Here is a 23,399-nt window from a genome sequence, read left to right as displayed (position 1 = left end):
GAGGCCTGAAGGCTGGAGGGGTCTCCAATAAGAGCAAACATAAGCCAACCAATAGGGCTGCAGAATGGCAATTTTCTGTTGTGCCTTAGCTCTAGGAGGAACTGCTATATTAAAAAAAAAAGACCCACTTATACCAAAATTTCTCAAGAGTTCAAGTGCTGTTTGGGGAGGTCAATACCTTTACTTTGTTCTGCTGGCCAGAGTCAAAGTGGTTGATTGTTTAGTTGCTAAGTCATGTCTGACTCTTTGAGACCCTAGGAACTGTAGCCCACCAGGCTCCTCTGTCCATGTGATTTCCCAGGCAAGAATACTAGAGTGGGTTGCCATTTCCTTCTCCAGGGGATCTTCCTGGATCATAGGTCAAACTCACGTCTCCTGCTTGGCAGGCGGATTCTTTACCACTGAGCTACCTAGGAAGCCCTGGAGTCTAAGCTGATCATGTCATTTCCAGGCCTAGAACAATCTAGAGTCAGCCTTGCCATGAGGTGTCTGGAGCCTGAGACCAGTTGGCTGATTCTCCTTATCCCCAGTCCTGACTTCTGCACTCCTTAGAAAGGGATATCCCGGTTTCTAGGTCTTGCTTTAGCCATTGAAATCTCTGTCTCCTACCACATAATGTCAGGACTGATCCTCCCCCACCCCATCCATCCTTTTGATCTGAGAGAAGGAATGACAGGGTCATAGAAAGCCTTTAAAGACAAAAAACAAAACAAAACAAAAAAAAACCTTGAGGGACTTCCCTGGTTATGTGGTTAGTGCTTACAATGCAGTGGTTAATGCTTCCAATGCAGAGGGCACGGGCTTAATCCCTGGTTGAGGAACTAAGATCTCACATGCTGCATGCTGCTGCTGCTGCTAAGTCGCTTCAGTCGTGTCCGACGCAGAAAAATAAATAAATAAAAGAGCTTGAGGCAGTTGACTTGAGACAAGCCAGACTGCTTCCAAAAATCTCCAAATTTCTTCTCCCTCCAGGAAGAGATATGCTTTCTTTGACATTAGTCTCATGATCTCTCCTCTCTCTCCCTCCTCCTCTGTTGCTTTCGCCATCCTCTTAAACCAGAGAGGAGAGCAAAATCCCACCAGGGACAAGATCTCTGTGTCCAGGGATGTGACACTCTGCCTTTCTAAATCCCGCTCCAGGATAGAGTCAGGAGGCCAGTTCTCTGCCCCCCAGACAGAAGGGAAGGCAAGTTTCGAAGGTGGAGCTAAAGGCCATTTGTTCTGTCCTGAGAGGCAGTAACAGGCTGCTGGGGGCAGTTGTAGACCTTGATCCTAAGAGGGGGTGGCACAGCCACCTTGGGTTTTCACCTCTCAGTTTCCCGTGAAGTGAAAGTGAAAGTCGCTCAGTTGTGTCCGACTCTTTGCGACCCCCATGGACTATAGTCCAATGGAATTCTCCAGGCCAGAATACTGGAGTGGACAGCCTTTCCCTTCTCCAGGGGATCTTCCCAACCCAGGAATCGAACCCAGGTCTCCTGCATTGCAGGCAGATTCTTTACCAACTGAACTACCAGGGAAGTTTCCTGTATAAGAAGGTATTTAGGGGGATGGGGGTGGGATGCTTCTCACTGCCCTCTGATGATGCTGGATTCTTAGGGATAAATGGCAGAGCGAGGAAGCTAACCGGCCATAGTCCACCCCCGCCCTTGGGATGGCGGGGTTGGGGTGGAGGGGTGGCACCAGCATGCAGTTTCCTAGCAACAAGCAGGCACCTTGGGAAAGCTTCGGCTTTGTTGCAGCTGGGGAGCAGGCCCGGTGCACTTTAGTTCCTGCCTAAGACTTGACTAACGGGACAGGATGGGCCACTCAGAAGAACAGAGCTTTGAATCCTTTCACACCACAAAGCATGAAAAGCATCTAAATAGCCTACTGCTGGGCTCCAAGCTTCCTGAGCTGCTTCTGAGAGGCTGGGGTGGCTTACTGCAGGGACAGAGGAGGTAGGAGCACCCTCACAGACACTTGGCTCCCCTCTCCCGCCTCAATCTGCCCCTCCCTGCCCCAGGCGGACCCACACTCTGCAAGACCCATGTGCATTTCTATCACGTGTGCTTCTCTCTTCAGAAGCGCTGGTAGGCAGTAACTCCCTAAAGAGCCCTGGAACTGGCCGGGTGATGAAGGTTACACCAGCAAAAGATGCTGTGTTCCAAGGGTAAAATCCAGGGTCTCTTGGTTCTTTGCATTCCCCCTCTGTTTCTGGCCCAGAAAGCAAACCCAGGAGAGACAGAGAGAAGAGTGGAGCAAAGGAAGAGCAAGAAAAAGGGAGGGATCAGAAACAAGAGAGAGGAGGAGAGGCAAGGAGAAGCTTGGCAGGAGAGGGGAAATAGAAGGCTGAGTGGCGGTGGCGGCCTTCTAAGGTTGTCAGTCACCTGCTCAATCTACCACCTCCCCCAAGATGGCCTCCATCCTCTCATTCAGTAGGCCCAATTTATAATGGGGTCCTTTTCAGTGGCTACATCGAAACCTAGTGTACCTTTCTGTGATTTAATAAAGACCATCCACAGAGGCAGTGGCATTTTGCAAAGGCTTTTGTTTTAAGCTAAACTTGGCGATTCACCAAATGGACAGGGCAGGGACATGGTTAGAGTGAAGTAGGGGTTCTGGCCCAGTAGGTCAGACTGGAATCATTAAGGGATTTACCCTAAAGCTTGTTGTTGTTGTTTAGCCACTAAGTCGGGTCCGACTCTTTTTCAACTCCATGGACTATAGCACTCCAGGATCCTCTGTCCATCGGATTTCCCAGGCAAGAATACTGGAGTGGGTTACCATTCTCTTCTCCAGGGGATCTTCCTAACCCAGGGATTAAACCCACATCTCCTACATTGGGCAGGTGGATTCTTTACCACTGAGCCCCCAGGGAAGTGGACCCCAAAGATACACAGGGTTGAATTTCCCAGCAGAAGTAGAAACTGATGCTTCAGACCCTACAGGATATGGACTGCCTGGCTACCTGGAAGTGAGTGCAAGGTACAAGAGAAGTGAGTGCAGGAAGGTGAGCAAGGAGGCACTGACAGCCTTGGCTTCAAGTCCAATGTCTGCAAGAATCCTGTTTCTCCAAGCCCAGCCCTCACAACATCCTCAGGGCCACCTGACCAGACCCACGTCCTCGCTCCCATCTGACCACAAGAAATGCTTCCCAAGCTTGCTGACTGGACAGCTACCCAACAAGGGTGTGACTTTGCGGGGTTAAAAGAACACCCTATAAATCTCATCAGCCTCAAGGATAAAAAGGGAAAGAGAAGTCTTCAAAATGACATAAATAGTTCTATTTGAAAATGATCAAATTGGGGTAATCATTCAGAACAAAACCCAGAAAGGTCCGTTTTCCTGCTATTATTTGGGCCCCCAATACAATCTAAGAGAATAAGGGAGCTCTGGCTTTTTGTTGTTGTTGTTAGGTCTGTGCTTCTGCTGCTTTTATTGTCAGAGCTGGTATGCATTTTGCTGACTGCTTTCCATTTATCTGGGAACACAGCAGATGGCCCTAATCCTCCTGGCTTTCTTGGGTAAAGACTGGTATTTCCTTGTATGAAACGACAAGGGACTAGAACTTGGTGAACAAAAGAAAGCTCCATTCAAATACTAAAACAAAATGCTGAATAAGTTCTAGAAGGAAACAAATACCACTTAAAAACATATCCCTTAGGGATCTCCCTGGTGGTCCAGTGGTTGAGAATCCACCTTCTAATGCAGGGGACACAGGTTCAATCCCTGGTCAGGGAACTAAATTCCCACATGCCAACACGCCACAGGGCAGTTAAGCCCATGCGGCACATCTAGAGAAGCCCACACAGTAATGAGAGAAAGCCCACAGACCTCAACGAAGAGCCTGTGCGCTGCAATGGGGACCCAGCAAAGCCAAATAAAATCATATCCCTTAAAACCCACAAGTTTAGAAAGTCTCCAAAAAGGAAATATAAAAGACAGCTTGAACCTCTGGAAAGAACCAGGAGAGGTATAAAAAGTGGCCCAGCAGTCCTTGGAGTGGGGAGCCATGTAATCACACGGTAAGAGTGAGTCAAGAGAACCTTTCTGAGTAATGATTAGAAAGCCCATAATTTAAACCAGTAAAACATGGAAATATTCTGAAACTAACTAGGGAAAAGATCGATACTGTGCTCAGATTTACAGCTTCTGCAAAGAATTCCCCAAGCCAGTCTCTGGCCTCAGACAGACCTGGATATACATCCTTGTTCTCACTGCTGCCCCTGAGCATCCCCACTCAGGTCCTTAGACTGATCTCTTAATGCAGGGCCTAGGTCTCACTTAGTCTCTACATCCATAGCTCCGAGTACAGTGTCTGGCACATGGGAACACAGAGTAAACACTGACTGAACTGAAACCGACAGTCTGGGCCACCATTGGCATTGGGCAACCTTGTTTTCATGCCTGGGATGGTTCTGAATGAGTAATGATGGACAGAAAGATAGCTCCGTTACACAAACAGGAACTTCCTATCTTAAGAGTTTGCAGTAGCCATTACTAAGGAGGTTACTGTTCCTACTCCAGGGGTTTGTTATAAAGTGAAAAGTCCAAAAACCAATCTAATCAATATAATTTACTTCCATATAAAAAAATGGAAGCAAAAAAAAAAATGGAAGCAGCCTCTTGAGAGCCATGCATGGCCCCTCTATCCCAGGATGACTTTTGGTTATGGATGCCTCAAAGAATGGTGACCCTCTCATGCTAGGTTCAATGTCCCTGAATTCTCTTAAAGGATTCCTTTTTGCCCCTGTCACTATTGCAATTATCTATGCCCTTTCAGAGCATATTTGTGTTTTCCAGTCTATATTATCTATTTGGGGAACAAGTCCCCCGAGTTGTCTACCTGTGAATACAGTAGGCTTTAAAACAAGTTCTAACACTTTCCCCCAAGCTTTAATGGATGCCTCCTTGTGCTGGTGCTAAATTTTATGACAGTGAACAAGTCTACATTCACACTATAGAAACATATTCCTATTGCAGTATAGAATCCTAGACCTGCCCATACAGTGTCTAAATCAAACCAAAGCACACTTTACTCAACTAAATGGGGAGGGTTTTCAGTTTCAATTATTTTGTTAATCTGAGGCAGAAATTAGGTTTTCCAAGGGCTCTATTTTTCCAAACTGGCTGGTTAATTGGAAGCACCCCCAAACAGTCATGCTTTTATGTCCCTTTGGAACATTCAGGACTCTCAGTCAATAGAACGAAATTCATTATGGGTTTGCCTCCTTTCAAAGGCATTTCCCTGGTCCCCAATTTTGAATTAATCAGATTCAAGTGGAATCCCACTCTTCTGTGGTCCGGGATTTATAATCACTGTAAATGCCTAAAAGACTGTTTCATTTGTTTTCCTGAAGTGTCTAGTTCAGCGCTCTGCCCATGTACAATGAATTCCCTTTAATGAAGTGCCTTTTGGGTTCTGTTTTTCTGTGCTTCATCTTAGCTCAAAAGGAAAATGCTGCTGCTGCTGCGTCGCTTCAGTCGTGTCCGACTCTGTGTGACTCCATAGACGGAAGCCCACCAGGCTCCGCTGTCCCTGGGATTCTCCAGGCAAGAACACTGGAGTGGGTTGCCATTTCCTTCTCCAATGCATGAAAGTGAAAAGTGAAAGTGAAGTCGCTCAGTCGTGTCCGACTCTTCGAGACCCCATGGACTGAAGCCTACCAGGCTCTTCTGTCCATGGGATTTTCCAGGCAAGAGTACTGGAGTGGGGTACCATTGCCTTCTCCAGGAAAATGGGAAAGTGCAAATTTGGTAACACTATTTCTGACCCACATGATAATAAGGCAAAAAAATTAAAAAGGAAGGGAGAAGGGTGTTATAAAAAATATTTTCTCTGTATAGTCCCAGTTAGGAAGTCTAGAAAAAAAGAAGGGATTGCTTTCTCATTACAGATTTGATTCAAACCCTTGTGTGACTCAGCATGTCCTTGTGCTATGGAGCAGGACTAGACAAGCCTCTTCCTGTGGCAGAGAAATGGAAAAAACCACCGTTGGACAGGGGTCTGTGGTGACGTACTCATGAGTACCTCAGGGGAGGTCAACGCCACTTGGGACATCTGAATCCTATCTCCTTCTCTCCTCCTTCCATCCATCACTCTGTTGCTTCTCCTCTTGTGTCTTTCCCAGCCTCCACCATTATTGCCTGCCTATGCAGTCCTTAAGCTTCACAGGTACCCACAAGCTGTGGGATGGAAAGCCTGGCTACCTCATATATATTAGGAGGGATCCATAATTAGGGAGAGAATAAGAGAGGATGAGCGAGAGCAAGGGTAACAGAGAGTTCTTTTTCTCTCAAAACATACCTGAAAGTCATAAGCAGAATAAGGTGGCAGGTGAGGAGGGCTATGGTAGTAGGTGTTGTAGGATGCCACTTGAGGACGAGCATAGTAAGAAACAGTTGGATGGGCATTTTCAACAGAACAGTTCAGTGCTGGGAGAGTTGGGTTCTGTAAAATCAAAAACAATATAAATGTTCATCACTAGGGGAATGGTTAAATAAACCTCGGGACATCCATACTACAGAATACTATGGAGCTGTTGATAAACGATGATGTGCACCTATAGTTAGTGACAGGGAAGTTGTCCAGGATATATTGGTAAATATAAAAAACAAAACAGAGCTTCCATGGTGCTCCAGTGGTTAAGAATCTGCCTGCCAATGCAGGGGATGCAGGTTTGATCCCTGGTCCGAAAGGATCCCACATGCCACGAGGTAACTAAGCCCAGGTGCCACAACTGCTGAGCCTGAGGGCCTAGAGCCCAGCCTCTGCAACAAGAGAAGCCATGGCAATGAGAAGCCCACACACCTCAACGAAGAGTAGCCCCTGCTCACTGCAACTAGAGAAAGCCTGCATACAGTCAAAAATTAAATTTAAAAACAGTGTTTAAGAAAGCAAGCCACTGACAAAACTATGGAGACAATAAAAGATCACTGGTTGTCAGGGGTTGGGATTGGGAAGAAGGATGAACAGGCAGAATGCACAGGCTACTTAGGGCAGTGAAAATACTGTTTGATGCCAGAATGATGGATATATGTCATTATACACCTGTCCAATAGAATTCATTTGTCCAGTACATTTGTCCAATATTCTATGTCCCATAAAATTACAACACCAAGAGTGGGCCCTAAGGTAAACTATGGACGTTTGGTAATTATGATGCGTCAATATAGATTCATCTTTGCTAACAAATGTACCACTCTGTGGGGGGTGTTGATAACAGGGGAGGCTGATAATGGGGGAGACTGTGTGTCGGGGAAGAAAGTCTATGGGAAATCTCTGTACCTTCATCTCAGTTTTGCTGTGAATCTAAAACTGCTCTAAAAATAAAATCTTTTAAAAAGTCACCATGTTCTATTACTACAGCATAATCCCAGTTTATGTAAAGACCCAAACAATTATATATGAATATACACTTGTCAATGAAATTAATCTGGGAAGATTCACAACAAACTGTTAGCTATGGCTGTCTGTGGGGAGGGCAGTGGTATTAGGAAGTAAATGGGGACTCTTTACTCTCAACTATACAGCCAAAGTTTTCACAACTACTATGTATCACTTGTGTCATTTCCCCACACTGACTATTTTGAAAAATTCAAACCAATAGAATAGTTGAAATCTTTGATTTCAAAACACAAAGGAAAAAAAAAATTGAGACCCCCCCCAATACAAAATGTCAAACCAACAAGACTACTGCTCTCACTGTGACAAAAATATGATCAATCATGAAGAGTTTGTAAAAACTGTAAGGGTTCTTGCAGATTCCAGCCTCGCTAAGGAGCATGCAGGCATACATGAAGGTATTCACTTCGCCTCAGCCCTATGGGGCTGGAGGCAAAACCCTAGCACAGAAATCAAGACCAAGTAGAGTATATTGATACCCCACACACACACACATTTATGGGAAAATAAAACAATGCAGAAAGAATTGAATACCCTTTTTATAGCATGGTGTGTGTAGCCCTTCAAGGGTTAAAGCCAATCTTGTCTAAGATGGGAGTCTGGATTTCAATAAGGCCAAAACACTGCTAGAGGAAGTCACCACTGCTCATGAGTTCCCAAGCAGGACTGTGCTTTGTACCTTATGAGTGCCACATGGCTCAAGGTGTGGGAGAAATGTCCTTTCCATGGTCCATGTCATTGACACCCCCTCTGTTCGTGCATATAATCTAGAGCTGTCCACAAAGTCCACGTGTCTTGTTTCTGGTTATGTATCTACTTTGCGTTAACGGCGAGCAGAAGCTTCCTCTCAAGTGATGAAAATGTGTGGGCAGGCTTTGGCAATGGCACAGACAACCATGTTGGGGTGTTGGCAGAGGAAACTCCCGTAGAACAAGTTTCAACACAGTCTGTTGCTCTCTTCCTTGGAGTGGGTTACTGTTTACATCTCTAGGAGGTTTGAAGAGCTACAAACCTCAGTCATTATGATGCTGCTCACAGACAACCACAGAAATGTTTCTCAGCCTCTCTCATGTGTGGGAGAGGGCTGAGGTCTTGACCATTCCAAGGGCTGGCTCGCATTACAGAAGCAGAGTGTTCAGCAATGCCCTTACCTCTCCACCAGGATTCCAAGAAGAAATGTCACCCCTGAAGAAGTCCCAGAAATCATGTTCCCTTGGCCTTGTGCCAGTTAAAACCACACCTTCCAACTCTTGCAAAACAAAACCAGCTCTTCTATGCAAAGAGAGGGCTTCCCAGGTGGCTCAGTGGTAAAAACCTGCCTGCCAGTGCAGGAGATGCAAGGGACGCAGGTTCAATCCCTGGGTCGGGAAGATCCCCTAGAGGAGGAAATGACAACCCACTCCAGTGTTCTTGCCTGGAGAATCCCATGAGCAGAGGCGCCTGGCAGTCCATAGGGTCACAAAGAGTGGGACACGACTGAGCACACACATGCAACCACAGAGAAGCAATCAGGGAATATAAACTCTGTCTAGAAAAGGTTTTGTGTGTGTAGCAAGGCTGGGGGTCCAGGATCCTCTTTGAAAGGAAGTTGAATATTATAGAGAAAGAAACACAGGGGGAAGATGAAATAAGCACAGGAAAGCCACAGATGAGAGGTGCAGAGGATGTAGAGAAAATGGACAAGGTACCAATAGAGGTTGAGAGTGTCAAGGGGGGTGAAATTGGGAGTGAGGCAGGGAGGGAGCAAAAGGGATTGCCCCAGAGCATGGTCTGGTTACAGTTTTAAATCCATAATTCTGATTTTACAATAAATCTAGGCTCTGTTTCTATTCGTGTGTGTATATAGGAATGTGTGTTTCTGTACCAATAATTCTGGGGCTTAAGTTAAGAGATCTCCACTTCTGATGAGTAGCATTCTGAGCTCCAGTGAAACAAATGGTGATTGGCAAGCACAGGAAATGTGCTGTGCTGTGCTAAGTTGCTTCAGTTGTGTCTGACTCTTTGCAACCCCATGGACTGTAGCCGACCAGGCTCCTCTGTCTATGGGATTCTCCAGACAAGAATACTGGAGTGGGTAGCCATTTCCTCCTCCAGGCACAGGAAATGGTCAAATCCATCTTGCCCAGACAGAACTGAGTCCCTTCAAAGACAATGATTGTGGACTTTGGAAAGAAGACCACTTTGATTTCTCCCTACTTTACACCAGATACACTAAGCAGGAAAAAATGGCAAGATAGTATTACTTCTTATGATTCATCTCAAGTTCTCATATCTTTGAGCCACAAACACTGTGGTCATCCAACATTTCTTCAAGATCCTTGGCACCAAGCCCCTCTGGTCAGGGAATGAAGATGTCCTTTTTCCTTTCAGGCTCCCACAACTCTGGAAACAGTGCTCCGAGTTGATCCCATTGAAGGCTGCCAGCTCACAGCCTTTGGCTCCTGGCCTCACTCCTCAGGAATGACTTTCATCAGCCAGCACCCCTGGGCCTCCCTGAGGCCCCGAAGGCATTCTACTCAGGGTAGAGACACATCACCATGAGGCACCAAGCACATTTGGACGTAGGCCAAGGATTTTCTGGTTGATGTTCCAGGATTTTCTACACCATGTCTCATTTTCATAAAGCGATCGAAACAATGGTTCCTCTTTGGTGCCCTGTCTTAGTATATAGCTCATACTTGCTCTCTCTGGTCATTAATCAAATCTCCTGCCTCTGCTCTTTGCCTTCATCTTTTGTTTTCCCTACTGGCCCTCTATTGGGTTCCCAGGCTTGGCACTGGATGAGGCTCAGGTCTTCCCTCAATCTCCTCCTCATTTCTCAGAGAAGCTCCCAACAGTCGGAAACAACTGGCTTTTAATTTTTAAAATTAAAGAAACTAAACAAAGAAGGTGAGGTCTATTAAAACACCTATGGAACCAGAAAGGGCTAGTCGAATGCACCTCAGGGGCAGCTGGGATGGAGTGGCGGGAGCAAAGGCTCTGGCACTTGACACACCTGGGCTCCACTCCCAGCTCTGCTATTTAGCCTTGAGCAGGTCACTTGACCTCCTGTGGGCCTGTTTCCTCAACCATTAATGGTGGGAGTAATACTTCATGAGGTAGTAGTAGTGGGGGAGGAGCGGAGAAAGGAATTGTGCAAAAGCCCTTTATAGAGAGTAAAGGAGCCATTATTGCCACCTCTCAGGACAGACTGTCAACAAACCCCTTACTCCCCTAGAGATCAAAGGTTACAGTGAAATGAACAGTCCACATGGTACACCTGAAACTAATATGCTCTAGTAAAGTCAACTATACCTCAATGATTTTTAAAAAAAGAGTTCAGAAATAAATCTATACATCATTGGTTTACTGAGTTGTGACAGGGATCCTTACAGGAGCCCCACAGAGCCTAGCAAGTGGCCGCCAGTCACTCTGTGCCTCAGGGTGCTTGGCTGTCCACGTCTCAGAGCTCAGAGAAAATTCAGAGAACCCTTAACACCCATCTCAACTCGCCAACTCCAACCAGAAGCTTCTCTTCCAGTCAGAGCGGCTCAGAGCCTACACAAGACCACTACTTTTGTCTGTCCCCTGGGGAAAACGCTATTTGGTACTCCGTGGTGACCTAAATGGGAAGGAAATCCAAAAAAAGAGGGGATATATGTATATGTATAGCTGATTCACTTTGCTGCACAGTGGAAAGTAACAACCTGGTAAAGCAACTATACTCCAATACAAGTTTTAAAGAAAAGGACAAAGTGCATTCTTTTCTCCAAAGAAACCCCAACCCAGAAACAGCTTTTCTGAAGAAGCTTTCTCATGCCAAAGCTCCCTCAGGCTCGAACTGAGAGGACAGCCTTCTCCCTCCAAGCCGCCCCCCACCCTAGCCCCATGCCTCCACCAGGCTTAGGGCTTGAGCTCTCCTGAGTGGGAGAAGGGGCGTGGAAATAATAAATGCATGTATGCATGTGTGCTCAGTCACAACTGCTCTTCGCGACCCCATGACCTGTAGCCCACCAGGCTCCTCTGTCCATGGCATTCTCCAGGCAAGAATACTGGAATGGGTTGCCATGCCCTCCTCCAGGGGATCTTCCCCGCCCAGGGATCAAATCTGCGTCTCTTGCATCTTCTGCCTTGGCAGGTGGATTCTTTACCACTGAACCACCTGGGAAGCCTCATGTATAAGAGAGGGAGGGAAAAAAGACAGACATACAGGCTGTATAGGAGCAGGGAAGACTTTCTCTGGCCATAGGGTCAACAGCAGAACACTCAATACTACCAGTCAGCCCGGTTCTGCTGGGAACTTGTTGCCGCAAACTACAGTTTTTTTCTCTTCCGTGGTTTCTGGGGTCAAAGGAAGCCCTTTTTAGGCACAAAATAATTTCCTAGACATGGGTGGGACATTCCTTTAAAGCAACCCTACTCAACCTTGGGGCTTCCCTGGTGACTCAGCAGTAAAGACTCCGTCTTCAATGCAAGAGATGCGCAGGAGACGTGGCTTTGATCCCTGGGAAAAGTACTGCTGCCTGAGCTTCAATTTAGACCCATTAAATTGGCATTCTGAAGGAGTGGCCCAGGCCAGCAGGTTTTTTAAAGCACCTCAGGTGATTGTATTCTAACAGGAGGCCAGGTTGACAACCCGAGCTCTAAAGCTATTATCTCCATAATTAGAGATCAAGGTTTGTTAAATAAGCAAACAAAAGCTTTGAAATGCTTTAAAAGCAAAAGAGGGAAGACCCCAGGACTATGGAGGACCTCCTGGGTGCTGAGCCCTGAGGTGCATATTCACAGCCACATGAATATGTACAAGCAGCTCAGCCTGAGGCTGGGCTTTCCCTTTCACTCTTTCTGGAGAAACTGCAGGAGGAAATTCCTGGGGAGGGGGAGACAGCCTTACTTTCTACCTGTAGCTAAAAACGTCTTCCAGCTCTCCCAAAGTCTGTAACAGGGAAAACAACCCCAAAAGATTCTCTACTAAAAGTGTGTGCGGGTGGAGTGGGGGTAATGACAGGCTATGTTTACATAACAAGCATGAACCCCACCCGTCCCCAGAATGTGCGTCAAAAACACAGGCAATGTCTCATGTTAACAAGACACGTTTGCAGGCTGAGGACATGACCTGGCTCCTTCGACTTAAGATGTTTGAAGGCAGCTACATTTTTTTTTCCTTTGTCTGTGCCACATGCCATGTGGCTTGTGGAACCTCACTTCCCGGACCAGGGATTGAACCGGCGCCCTGGGCAGTGAAAGCACGGAGTCCTAATCACTGGACCGCCAGGAAATCCCGCCCTCCCCCCTTCCACGGCAGCTACATTCTTGAAGCAATGGTTTCTGTTCCTCCCTTCAAAACGTGGGTCCCCATGGCCCCCACCCGCCGAGCCTTGCCCCACCCTTAACAGGAAGAGGGGCCTCTGTGGAAATTCGAAGTCACTTCCTTCCTTACCATGTCCTTAAAGCCCCCCAAGACAGCGGCAGTGATGATGCCCAGGAAAAGGCCGACGATGTTGAGGATGGTGGCAGACCAGAGCAGGTGGTAGAGGTGGATGATATCCTGGCAGCTGCTGACATCGATGTACTCGTAGTAGCCACCAGTGATCTCTACCCGGCTGGAAGGGGAGAAGGGGACCCAGTCAGTCGCCAGGGAGCAGGCTATCCCCCAGGGCTTTGGCTACCATGCAGCCCAGTGAAAAGACAGGGGGTCATGTGGGGCACTATTATAACAGACATGGAAGCACTTGGGGATCAAGATAGTATAATGAATCAAAGTGTCACTGCTGTTTATCCTCCTCCCCAAAACCCCTCCTATCTGCCAGAGAAATACTTGTTACCATCACTAATGCTAATCCCAGATGGCAATTATTGATACCTGCTGTGTGCCGGCACGGGGCTAAGCATTGGGCTAAGCATTTTACAGACGTGGATTCATCACATCTGTGCTACTATGGCTGTTCCTAGTCAACAGGTGTCTATTAAAATTAAGTTAAAAATCCAGTTCTTCTGTCTCGCTAGGCACACGTTAAATGCTCAGCAGCCACACTTTTAAGGGTCATACTAGTGGCTGGTTACTATACTGGACAAAGCATTTCTGTCATCACAGAAAGTTCTATTAGGCAGCACTGTGAATCCTTACAATATTTATGACATAAGTATTAGCCCCCATTCCCATTTTACAGATGAAGAAACTGAAGCACACAGAGGTTAGGAACTTCCTCAAATTGTAAGTGGTAGAGCTGGGATCTGAATTCAGGCTTCAATGATTTCAGTATTTCCTTTTTCAAAATAAAATGAAATGCCAACAAACAACAACATCCCAATAAAGTACTAAAGCTGAGTTCCTGCACAAAATCTGAATAGCGCCTCCTCAGAGATACCTTCCCTGACCACTCTGTCCAAAGATAATCCCTAATCCAGCCCCGTCATTCTCTAGCCCACTACTTGCTATGAACTGAATTGTGTCCCCCTCTGAAACTCATATATTGAAACCCTAACTCCCAAAGTGACTGTATTTGGAGAAGGGCTTTTTAGGAGAAAATAAATTAAGGTTAGCTCATAAGGTCTAAGGTACAGGACACTGTTAAGCGCTCAGTTGTGTCTGACTCTTTGCAACCCCATGAACTGTAGCCCACCAGGCTCCTCTGTCCATGGAATTCTCCAGGCAAGAATACTGGAGTGGGTTGCCAGTCCCTCCTCCAGGGGATTTTCCTGACCCAGGGATCGAATCTGAGTCTCTTGCATCTCCTGCATTGGCAGGCGGGTTCTTTACCACTATCGCCACCTGGGAAGCCCCTAAGGTCTAAGGGTGGGGCCCTAGTCCAATGGGATTGGAGGATTTTACAAAAAGAGGAAGAGAAATCTCTCCACACATTTGCACACACTGAGGAAAGGTGTTATCTGTTAAATTAATTAAACAAAAGTTCCTGTCTTCCTGGACATTGCAAATTAGTTTACAACTTGGCCACTGGAATCAATAATGAATCTCAAACACTGTGATTCTTAAACTTACAACCAAACACCCTGGCATCAGGATGGTTGTTACATGCGACTTTCCTACTATAAGAACACCAAAAATGAAAAAAAAAAATAAATTAAAGGTTAACCACCAAAATGAATCAGGGAGAGATTATTCACACAAGACTTTTAAACTTTACAGATGAATTATCTTAGAATTCTTCAAAACCAGTGTATCTCTAAAGAATTGAAACCAGTGTGGTTATGGGACAGCCTGTGTCAAAATCATCTGTGTTTGTGTGTCTGCGTGCCAGCCTGTGTGTGTCAGTGTGTTATTCGTGGGTGTCTCTCTGCGTCTCTGTGTGTGCACATGCATCTTTGAGAAAGAGATGGTTAAACATCCAGACTCTGAGGCCCTGCCACGGGGGGTGAGGCTCTGGGATTTGTGTTAACTGAGTTCATTGATCTTTGAGACCCACTGTTTTAAATAGTAAGCTTCCACAGTGGAATTTTAACAGTGTTTCAATTCATCAGAATTTGAATTGGATTTCAGGGTTTTGGGGAACATAGCTGGACACTGCCTGGAAGCATACACTGAGCGCCTCCTATTAGTGGGTACAGTACTCAGGCCTGGGGATGGGACAAATACACAGATGACTTACTGCTCAAAAAGGCACCGCTCTACAAGGATGCTCCCCTGTAAAGGGGATCCCTGTGTGTAATGGTGAGTTTAGGGTTGTAGGGGTGCAGGGAAAGCTTGAGAATCAGCTTCTGACTTCTCCCAAGTTATCTTTGAAAGTAGTGAAGTGCTTACGTCCTAATACACCAAGGGCAGGCTGGTAACACCTGTAGATATATAGATGGGCAGTACAGCTGAGCAGACTCTGGAGTCAGACTGCACTTGAACCCTGGCTCTGTCACTTATTTGCTGTCTGACCTTGAGCAACTTTCTTAACCTCTCTGAGTCTGGGGGATTTCACAAGTGAATGCACGAAAGTAGTATTCCAGCACAATATAAGTATTCTAGCAGTACTCTACCACCTGAACACGTAGCTGTTTTTTTTCCCTTCTAAGAGCCAGCCTCTGGCAAAATGATTCAAAGTCCTGAATTGTGTTCTTAAAGGTAGTGATGCTTTAAGGACACCGACCACAACATGGGGCTTGGTTAGTAGTTCGTTGAAAAATATTCAATAATTGTAGAGAATATATGTTTGGTTTCAGTTTGAGCGGGTTCAGCAGCTACTATGTTATTTTTACTGAGCCATGAAGCAAAAGAACATTAATACTAGATCTGGTTAAGGGTTTAGCAAATTAATGTGGTTTGTTTCTGTTTGAGATTTATGATTCCATTTGGTTTAGTCTCCGGGCAGAACTTCCTCTGAAATTCCATCTTTTGTATTCTCACAGCTGCTGCTGCTAAGTCGCTTCAGTCGTGTCCGACTCTGTGCAGCCCCATGGACTGCAGCCTACCAGGCTCCTCCGTCCATGGGATTTTCCAGGCAAGAGTACTGGAGTGGGTTGCCATTGCCTTCTCCGATTCTCACAGCTCCTACCCTCAAACCTTCATGACTGCAAGGTCTCCTGCCAGAACCCACCACCGCCTGCTTCAGCTTCCTAACATGTTTGAAAAACTAAGTCATTCAGCTAATCAAAACCCTTCCACAGCTCTCCATTACCTTCAAGAAAATGTGCCCCAATTCCTCAGTCTGCCATGATCCGACTCCAAAATGGAATCCACACTCCAGCCAGGCTGGTCCTCAGAAGCACCAAACTAGCCAGGTGGGATAGTTATTCCAGACCTTTGTTCAGATTTCTCCCCCTGCCTGGGAGGTACTGCCTTCTGTTCTCAGCCTCTCCTGATCTCTCCCACTGCACAGAGCTTCCACACACTCGTCTCATTCTTCAAGGACTCCAGTGCCCATTCATCACCTTTCTCCCTGGGCTCCCACAGCCTCAGTCTCTTCTTCTTAGTTCGGCACTTTGCATATATCAGTAATGCAGCTATTCATTTGATCCGATATTTACCTGGAGCCTAATCAGAGCTGAAGCTGCAACCAAGGCCAAGGTGGACATGATAGTTCCATCTAAATTCTAACCTCTGGAGGGCAAGGTTATCTCTTACACTTCTGTTGTGTCTCCCTCACTGCCTCCGAGCTCAGTGAGAGAATTGTTGTGGGTCATAAACAGATACTTGGGGAATGAGCAATTGAGTTCAAAGACAAATCATTGCATTGATCGTAAGACTGATTACCCAATCTGGGCTTTCACCCACATGCTCTTAACTTGCTGGGTATATCTGGAGAAACAGATAACCTCTCTTCATTTCAGTCCCCACTCAACACATTAGGAGGCACCAGATCTTGGATAAAGCCGAAGGGCATCCTTCTGCTCTTCCATAAGGGCCTGGAACTATTCACCAACTCCCCATGGACAGATAGAGGCTGTGCGCCACCTCTGCGCACCTTTCTCCACCTTCCCATGATCCCCCTGGTAAACTCAATTCCTTAAGGGCAAAATGTTATTTTATCAATACGTATTCTTCTAGAACAGTCCCTGGCACATAGTAGGAGCTCAAGAGAAAGTTCGCCAAAGGGAGGAATGGATGAAAGCGAGCTATCATCTTTCATTTCATTACCAGTGGCGGCAGTTCACAAACCACCCCCATTTCCTTTCCCTTCCTGTAGGTTACACGACAAAAACCAATGATATTGACTTGACCTCTCGAAAGGCAAGGGAAGGCTAGAAGGCAGCCTCTGAGGAGCTGTATCCTAAAAAAACCACCTTCCTGCACAGGCTGAAACAGAATCATCTAGGTTTGGTGTTAAAACCTCACTGCCCCTGACGTCAAAGAAGGTCTGTGGCTTCGAGGGGACAGTAGAAACTCTGTTTCCGTAGTGCCCTACAAATGACTGCCTGATGTTTTTGTTCCCAGTTTTTTTTTTCTTGGCCTCCTTTCCAGGAAATGGACTGGAGGAGCTGGCAATTGATTAAAAATAGGCTTCGTGTGAGGAAAACAAATATGCACTCGGCAAAATTAAAGTCTCCGAGCCTTAGAAGGCTTGCAGCTAGCTATATTTAGGCCTGGAGGTTAGGTCTCCTTCGAGCTGGCTGGAAAAAGCCTCAGGTCAAGGAAAATCCTTTCCTTCTATTGTAGGATCATCACCTCTGAAGTCTCATGGCCTTGGTTTCTGATCGCATGGGACGGTTTCCTGATGAAAAGCTCAGGAAGTGCTTTTCTGGTGGCTTTGCCCTTGGACTCTCAATGTTACAGACCTGAGCAAGGACTCGATGACCGCCTGAGGCTGGTCTCCAGACATCAGGTGGGTGAGCAGTGTTTCCAGCTCAAAGGTCTTTAGGAGCAGTACTCACACCCCACACCCCCACTGTCCGCCCGTAGCCCTGTTAGTCGCCTGGTCCAGTACTTTATTTTCCTGGAGAAAAGGGTGTTCCTCTTTTTGATCCTTTCCAATACATGTCACTCCCTTGTCATCAGGTGTTTTAATCGAGCCTGGTCCTGTGCTGGGGCCTGAGGATACAGATAAGATGAAGTCATGTTTGCTGCCTTTGGGGAGCCCAGAGTTTTAGCAGAGCACCTCATAAAATTTCTTTAGGGCCTTGAAGACAACCCTGGCATAACTTGCTTTAAGAAAGTCACTTATTATGAAGTTCAGATTGACAGGAAGATAAATTGGGCTTAAGTCTCCACTTTAAAAAAAGTTCACCTAAGGGCTCAGCTAAATGGAAATTAAAGTAGGATTTCGTTTATTCAGACCTTTTTCAGAAACACACCTAATTGCAGAGAGAAAGGTGTGCCCACGAGGAATCACTTGTCAGCCCTCCCAGCCAGCCTCTTCTCACCTCCTGGGATCTCAGGAGGCCTGGGAAGGGAAAAGGAGAGGGGAGAGGAGACGTGGCCAGAGGACAGGTTGTCCAAAGGAAGGAGGAGGTAAAAAGGGAGGGGTGGACTGAGCAGGGGGAGGGAGGCAGATAAGGTGAGGCAAGAGGAAAGATAGCAAAATAACCCCAAATCCCCTAGGACCTATTTTACATTTCTTTGATCATTTTTGGAAGGATGGGCTCAGGAAGTACAATTATAGCCAGCTCTCCATCACCACTAAGGAGGGAAGTCCTTTTCAAGCGTTAGTTATTATTACAACATGAATAATTGAACCTCCCAGATAATCCCCAAACCTCATTTGAGTCTTTCAGTTTCTCTTCCTCCACTGCCAAATCTTTTAACAAAATGAGACCAGTGCTAGCAGAGAAAGTAAACGCGCTGGGGTGAATCCCTCTTCTCCTCCTACTCCCCCTTCTCCTCCTACTCCCCCTTCCCCCTCCCCTGCCTCTGGTCTGTCAGGTCTTAATCCTCAAAGTGAAGAAACTGGTCCCCCAATACCGAGAGTAAGGAGTGTGAGTGAGGAGGAGTGCATCCACCTGACCCTTCTGGATCTAGCTCCATCCAGGCCCCTTCTGCCAACTCCTCCCTTCCTCCCTTCCCCTCCTCAGCCCCCTTGCACTGAGAGCTGGAAGAAAACACGTGCATGACATGCAGGATCATTTACTTATGTTCTGAATCACACGTTCACACACTCCTGTCTACTCCACCTTCTAAATTCCTCTTACAAGTACTCCCTGCTTTCCACCATCCCCACAACAACTTCATCTAGGCTCCATTCCCTTTGGCCTGGACTCTGGCAGTGGCTCCCTCACTGTCTCCGGGCTCTAGCCACTCAAATCCATCTACCATGCTGTACCCTTCAGTGGCTCCCAGTTGCTTACAGGGTCAAGTCCAAAAGCATTCCTATGGTCTGGTATGTGACTAGGGCTCTACTCCTCACCTCCTACTACCTAGTAAAACCACCCCCACCCCCACAACTGCTGGGAAGACCCTCCCCATCTCCACCCCTAATTTAAGTTTGCTCCTAACTCCCGCCTTATCCTTTAAGCCTCAGCTCCCACATCCCCTCCTGCTGGACAGGCCTCCTCCCTGCACCCCTCAGCAACTCTGGCTTCCAGTCATTTGCATTGAGAGGTTCCCCAGTACCTCCCCAGATCCCCACCACACTTCTCACAATAGACTGTAATCAATGGCTCACAAGTCTGTCATCCCTTCTGGCCTACAAGCTCCTCAGCAGGACTCTCTGTATTTCTGGCACCTAAATGTGCTTTGAAAGAGAATAAATGATGTTTTAACATTGAAGGGCAGAGCGCCAGAGTGGTTGTAGCAGAACTAGCACCACCAAGCCTGCTCCTGCCTCAGGGCCTTTGCACTTGCTCTTCTGTTTGCTTGGGATACTCTTTTCCTCAAGTATCTACTTGGTTGGCCCTCTGGCATCATTCAGATCTCTTCACAAATTTCACCTCCTCAAAGAGCTCTTCCCTGGCTCCTTTTATCCAACATGGCACTCACACTCCCCACTTTGAAACTATCTACCTACTTTTCCTGCTTCATTTTTTTTTCAGGGCTCTGATTGACACCTGGCATGTTACATATTCCTATGTTCGTTAACTATCTTCCCTAATAAAATCTAAGTTCCATAAGGGCAAGGAATTTTTTTTTTTTTTTTTTTTTTGCTGCTGCTGCTACTGAATCTCCAACATCTGGAACAAGGTCAGGCACAGAGAAAATGCTCAATAACTGTTTGTTGAATATTGTTGAACTTGGACTTAGAACTGGGTGTGAACCCTCCCTCTACCATTGTCAAATTCTGTGTGACCTTGGACTAGCCATCTGTTTCCTCTGACCCTCAGTCTTACCAACTGTAAAATGGGAAGAATAATTGTACATAAATCATGGGTAAGAATGAAATGAGATCAGCACTTTGAAAGCACTTAGCATGCTGCCTGGCATAGAAATGGCAGGTAACGCCTGTCAGCTGAAATCCATGGACACACCAATGTCTTCTGCTTCTCTGATCCCTACTGTGGACCGTTCCCCCACCTAGTCCTTCTTGTGCCCATGGTGGTCACACCATCAGGGGCTTGGCACTCACTTGCCGCAGTTGTAGAGGTCACAGCAGAAGCAGGTGTTGCCCCGAATGCGAGGTGTGCAGAATCCACGGCTGAGGTGAGGGCAGTTCACCTGCGGACACACAGCAGTGAGCGGGTGAGCTGGAGTTGGATGGGGGAGCAGCACCCTCCAGGACTGGCAGTGCGAGCTAGTGAACTGATGGAGACGGTAAGGATGGCTGTGAAATGAACACACCAAAGCACAGCCGGGATGGGGCTGGGCGGGCGGCTGGCTGATCTCGTGCATGAGGCAAGTCACTGTGGAGCTGGGCTCACATCCAGCCTCAGCCACAGCCCTCAGCACCCCATCCCTGGTGGGTGGAGATGGAGAGGAGGAAGGACGGATGGAAGGGCAGACAGAAGAACAAATGGATGGTAGGAAATGAGGCTACGAGGGGGAATCGGGGTACAGGAGGAAAGAGGACCACATTGAGGAAGGAAGACAGAGGGGTGGTCACATGCACTCTGAAGTACACTAGTACCTCTCGAGCTGCCTGCGTAAGGTTCCTCATAACCCTCGCGGAAGGAGAATTTTTGGTTGAGGAACTTATGACCTTATACAGGAAAAATAGGGTTAGGGGGACCAGGGTTACAAGTGAACCTATGGAAGTCATCATTCATATTTTTACAGTCACCAAGGTAACACAAGAATGCGATCATGATGAAATCAAGAGAATAACAATGACATTTTATACATCTCGAGTTTGCCCACAAAAAAAGAAAAACTAACTTCCATTTACCGTCTCTTGTTTGTGAAAAATCTTCCAGGCTCCCCCCACCCCAATACAGGTGCAACGAAGTGTTTGTAAATGTGTTTTGCTGTGTTACAGAGAATATGGGTGGTAAACAGGCACTTTTTCTATATTGGGTCCTTCATCCGAAAGCTCAAGCCTTTCTGACACATTGTCAGCATGTACATCTTTCTACTCCTTTATAACCCAAGAATAGTTAGGAAAAATAGTGGATTGCTGATCAGGGAAGGAAAGTGGGGCAAGTGGGTGGCAAAGTCACCATGTAAGTACTTGACCTAACGCCTTGGGAGCAGGGCCATAGCTTTGCCGGCCTCCCCAGGCACCATTCACACTGGATTTTAGGGAGAACGGCTTCCCCTGATGCCGTTCCATTTTATGGAATGCAGTCACCATTTTACACCCACTTCTCACCCTTTTCCAACAATCACAAGTTTAGCATTTTTCTAACTATTCTCAGAGTGGGGGTTGAGTCTCAATTTGAGGTTAATAGAGAACCAAATGGTCGATGTTGCTAGAAGCATACGGTAGAGGTTCATGTTAAAGGGCTCTCTGGGTTGGGGAAGGGTGGCTGTGAGCTGAAATGAAAGCTCTCCGAGAATGACCTGAAGCCTCACCTCACTTCACCACCCACTGCCTCGGCTTCTCCGTGAGGTGACAGGGACCCAAGGAGAGCTGTGTGGGGTGGAAGAGATACCACCTCACGTGTCCACTCAAGCATCATCAGACTGGCCTCCTGGGGGTGTCACGAGACCAGGGGAGTCGGGGCCAGGCCGACAGCTGCCCCAGAGCCTCAAATTGAAGCAGGCTTCTCAATGACCCTCGTTTGGCTCCTGACCCCTCCCACATATGAGACTCAGGCTCTGCCTCCCGGGTCCAGGCCTTCTGCCTTGGTGGGCCTCCCACTTTACTTCCAGCTAAACATCAAGTCCAGGCAGCTGAACCATCCTCCGCAGACGTGGGGAAGGATCTGCCCTGTGGCCTCTGTACTCTCCTCTGTCCCTCTCAGGATCAAAGCCACACACAGTGAGGCTGCCTGCTGGGGTCAGAGGGGCAGCCTGTGACCACAGAACAAAGTGAATCTGATTAGGCCTCATGAGGCACTAACCTATGACCGTGGCCCCATTAGCACCTTGCCTTGAACTGAACCACTGAACAAATCAACTAAAGACACCTCTCAGCAAGCTGCAGGCCTCGGGAAGAGAGTCAAAGAAAAAGGGTTCCAGGCAGAACAGGAGACTTTCCCCAAAGGTAAGACGGGTAGCCCCATTCTGGCTCTTACCTCCTCAGCTTCCTTCTGAGATGTCTTGGGGACATAGTGGCACCGGTTAGCATAGAGGGGCTTCAGATCCTGGAAAGGGAAACAGCAAATCAAAAGTCTTTGGGCTTTGGAAAACAAAGCGGCAGGTACTCTGATGGGTAAGAAAAGATTTGAACACACACACATCCCAGAGAAAGTAGTGTTGGGTTAATTTCTGTGAGGATCAGATAAAAATGTTCTAGTAACTACTTTCTGTTGGGCCACTTAGTTAATGAGAAATTAGGAAATTGATTGAGAAATGTGTTTCTTAAAATTTCCGTTCTGGTTTTCTTTTATTTCTAGTCTTTGTCTCTTTGCAAAGAATCCCCAGGGAACAGGAGTCAAAACTCCAGGTGATTGCGACATGACACTCTGCAACGGAGGGAGGCCAGCTCCAACAATGAGGTCTCATTATCACCTGAGGACAGGACCAGGGTAGGCTGACTCGTCCTCCCTGTTGTCATTGCCACAGTTTTTCCAGAAAGAAGAGCTCAGGAAGCAAATCCCAGGGGGATGGGCAACCATGGAGCCCACACTAGGTTTTAACTCAACTGAATTATGAGCCATTTTCACTCAACTACACAGATTAGAAAAAGACAGTGAACTCCAAAAATACTGCTAAAGCCCAGAAAAAGTTGACTAGCCCTGCTGGTTTGGCCAGCTTCCTGTGAGGGAGCTCTCAGGCACGGGCGGGGGGTGGGGATTGGGGTGGGACAGACAGATGCCACCCAATGCTGCCCAGAAAGTGGCAGGCGGGGGATGCTGTCCAACTTTCACAGGACACAAAGCATCCCGAGTGGGAGGGGGCTTCAGCCAAGAGCAGGTTAGCACAGGATCAGCAGTTTATACACTGACCTTTGGAGGTGGGCCAAAGCACCCTGGCAGAGGGAGTTTATCTATTGCCCCATCCCCACTGAACCCACTTCTCTCACCACTGCCAATCATCCTGATGGCTGCTTTCCCTCACACGTGTGATTGAGCGTCTCCTGTACCTGTCACCCACGTGCTCCCTGCCTCCCTGCCTGCTGCCCCG

The 23,399-nt window shown here is 47.1% G+C and overlaps 1 protein-coding gene across 3 annotated transcripts in view; it reads right to left on the bottom strand.

Annotated features, from left to right (window-relative positions):
* The window catches only part of TMEM255A (transmembrane protein 255A), a 49,161-nt gene that overhangs the window by 3,492 nt on the left and 22,270 nt on the right, over positions 1 to 23,399 (bottom strand). Inside the window, exons 5-9 of one of the 3 annotated variants that reach the window (XM_081565052.1) lie at positions 22,349 to 22,417; positions 20,800 to 20,871; positions 20,302 to 20,390; positions 12,804 to 12,966; positions 6,287 to 6,430 (exon numbers count right to left, since the gene is read on the bottom strand). In XM_081565052.1, the coding sequence (XP_081421178.1) occupies positions 6,287 to 6,430; positions 12,804 to 12,966; positions 20,302 to 20,390; positions 20,800 to 20,871; positions 22,349 to 22,417 (537 nt within the window). The remainder of the gene's footprint in view (positions 1 to 6,286; positions 6,431 to 12,803; positions 12,967 to 20,301; positions 20,391 to 20,799; positions 20,872 to 22,348; positions 22,418 to 23,399) is intronic. The other 2 variants (XM_081565053.1, XM_081565054.1) reach the window with 2 other exon arrangements.

This window comes from Giraffa tippelskirchi, chromosome X (assembly GCF_054371585.1).
Source record: "Giraffa tippelskirchi isolate mGirTip1 chromosome X, T2T-mGirTip1v1.2.pri, whole genome shotgun sequence".
Lineage (NCBI taxonomy): Eukaryota > Metazoa > Chordata > Mammalia > Artiodactyla > Giraffidae > Giraffa > Giraffa tippelskirchi.
This window is presented reverse-complemented; position numbering and strand designations above follow the sequence as displayed.